The sequence below is a fragment of the Octopus bimaculoides genome, unplaced genomic scaffold, assembly GCF_001194135.2.
Source record: "Octopus bimaculoides isolate UCB-OBI-ISO-001 unplaced genomic scaffold, ASM119413v2 Scaffold_99346, whole genome shotgun sequence".
In the NCBI taxonomy this organism is placed as follows: domain Eukaryota; kingdom Metazoa; phylum Mollusca; class Cephalopoda; order Octopoda; family Octopodidae; genus Octopus; species Octopus bimaculoides.
The window spans coordinates 5,397-7,482 of record NW_026308093.1 but is presented as its reverse complement, the minus strand read 5'-3'; the positions used below and the strand labels follow the sequence as shown (position 1 = coordinate 7,482).

Below are 2,086 nucleotides of genomic sequence, written 5' to 3'. Positions count from 1 at the left end.
GGATGCCCTTCATAACGCCAACCACTCTGAGAGTATAGTGGGTGCTTTTTAATGGGAGCCAGTGAGGTAGTACTGGCATGCTCAAATGGTGCCTTTTACATGCCACCAGCATGGGGGCTAGTCAGATGGTACTGGCTTTGACCATGCTCGAATGGTGCTTTTTACATGCCACTGGCATGGGGGCCAGGCAGGAGGAATTGGCATTGACCATGCTCGAATGGTACTTTTTGTGCCCCAACAAAACAAAGCAAAAAAGTAAAGAAGATGAAATGAAAAAGCAAAACAAATGAATTGAAGGAATAAGAGATCTTACGACAATTTTGTGCAGCGCCTTCATCGGAATTATCTCCGCAGTCATTGATGTTGTCACAGATCCAACGTTTAGGAATACATAAACCAGTTTTGCATCGGAACCGTTGAGCTGGACATGCTTTTGTGACTAGAAATTAAAAAAAAGAAAAAACACAACAAAATAACACAATTTACTCAATTCATAAACATTTAATTAAAATTTCACACACAGACACACATTGATAGTAATCACTGACAAATGAGCAACAGCCTGGTAATGTGCACCTTGTTTCTGCCTATTGCTTTAGGTGTTTGTGCAGTCATGAGTTGACAGAGACACTATATAGATAAGAGGTTCTCAACCAGTGTCCATATGACCCTTGGGGGTCCCTATAAGATTTTGTTGTCAAAGTTTATGTGCAATAAACTCAGTTATATTTCTACAATCCACAAATTATTTTAAACAAGTTTTTAATACAATTCCTAACAATATTAAATTGTAAAATTACAGTTGAAGTTTTCAAACATTGAATATACATACATATAGACAAACATGCATACATCCATGGTAAAAGCACCCAGCACACTCTGTTGGTATTAGGTAACCATTCACTTGGATTTGATTAAAATAATTATGAGCAATTTTGTTGTATCTTTGGAGGGTCATTATGCCAGTAATAAACACATGCACACTGATTCTATTTCACTTCTTTTATTATTGTTGGTCAATTAGTTTATCATCTAAGCAATTAACTAATTGATTGTTTGATTAATCATTCAGTTAATCAATCACTTAGGTTTGCCAAAGCCCTTTTGCTGTCATTCACAGCTTCATCAATGATATGCTCCTTTCACTACAGGTCTGCTTCAGGTCTGTCTGTCTCTTCGTCTGCAGGTTCTATATTTATATTTCTTAATGGATGTGAGTGAGAATGGATGTAAAATAATGAAATAAACAATCAGGATAAAACTGCCATATAAAAACAAATCTGCAGATAAAAATTTTAAAAATAGGTTTCCATCACTTACTACAGGTTGAATTTTCATCAGACCCAGATTCACAATCCTTGTGACCATCACAACGCCAATTATTAGGAAGACACGATCCACCTAAGCACCGGAAATATCCTTCTCGACAACCTTCAGCAGTTGTTACATCTGAGTAATATCAAAATAAAAGTACTGTTAGACACTAATGCGTTTTGTTGGCTATTTGCATACAGAGGAAGGGGAAAAGGTGCATACACAGGAGGGGGAAAAGAACTGAAAATTACCAAACCATTTCTCTCTCTCTCTCTCTCTGTCACTTTCTAAGTAATTTGATAGCTTGTGTTCCTGTATATTTAAGCAGACAGAACAAAAAAAAGTACTGGGTGTATGTGCATATTTCAAAAGTTATTTCTCTTTCATCAGCACTACACACAACCCATCAACTACCCATGATCACTCTGCTTAAGTACCCAGTAAGTTTAGCCGTGTAATCAGTGGTGTAGCTAGAGTGTGTGCCGCCCAGGGCAGCCCTTCAATTTGTGGTCCCCGGGCAAATATCGATTGTTGCATTCAACAGTGACCAGTGTCTGTGTCCTGACATTAAAACCACTATCATCTAATTTCAGTACGGCCCATGCAGGCTTATAACCTACAACAGACCCCATAAAAGTGCCACATGGGGTGGACCACCCTTTCCACCCCTCTATAGCTATGCTAGTGAGTGTAGCACTATTAAATAGACCAATTTTTACAAATTAAACACATTCCTGACAACTGATATATTATTATTAATCGCTGTTGTCAA

The 2,086-nt window shown here is 37.8% G+C and overlaps 1 protein-coding gene across 1 annotated transcript in view; it reads right to left on the bottom strand.

Annotated features, from left to right (window-relative positions):
* Window positions 1-2,086, bottom strand: part of LOC128251348 (low-density lipoprotein receptor-related protein 2-like) — a gene marked incomplete at both ends in the record, with an annotated part of 9,188 nt that overhangs the window by 2,234 nt on the left and 4,868 nt on the right. Inside the window, 2 exons of the mRNA XM_052978215.1 lie at window positions 314-439; window positions 1,321-1,449. Of these exons, the coding sequence (XP_052834175.1) occupies window positions 314-439; window positions 1,321-1,449 (255 nt within the window). The remainder of the gene's footprint in view (window positions 1-313; window positions 440-1,320; window positions 1,450-2,086) is intronic.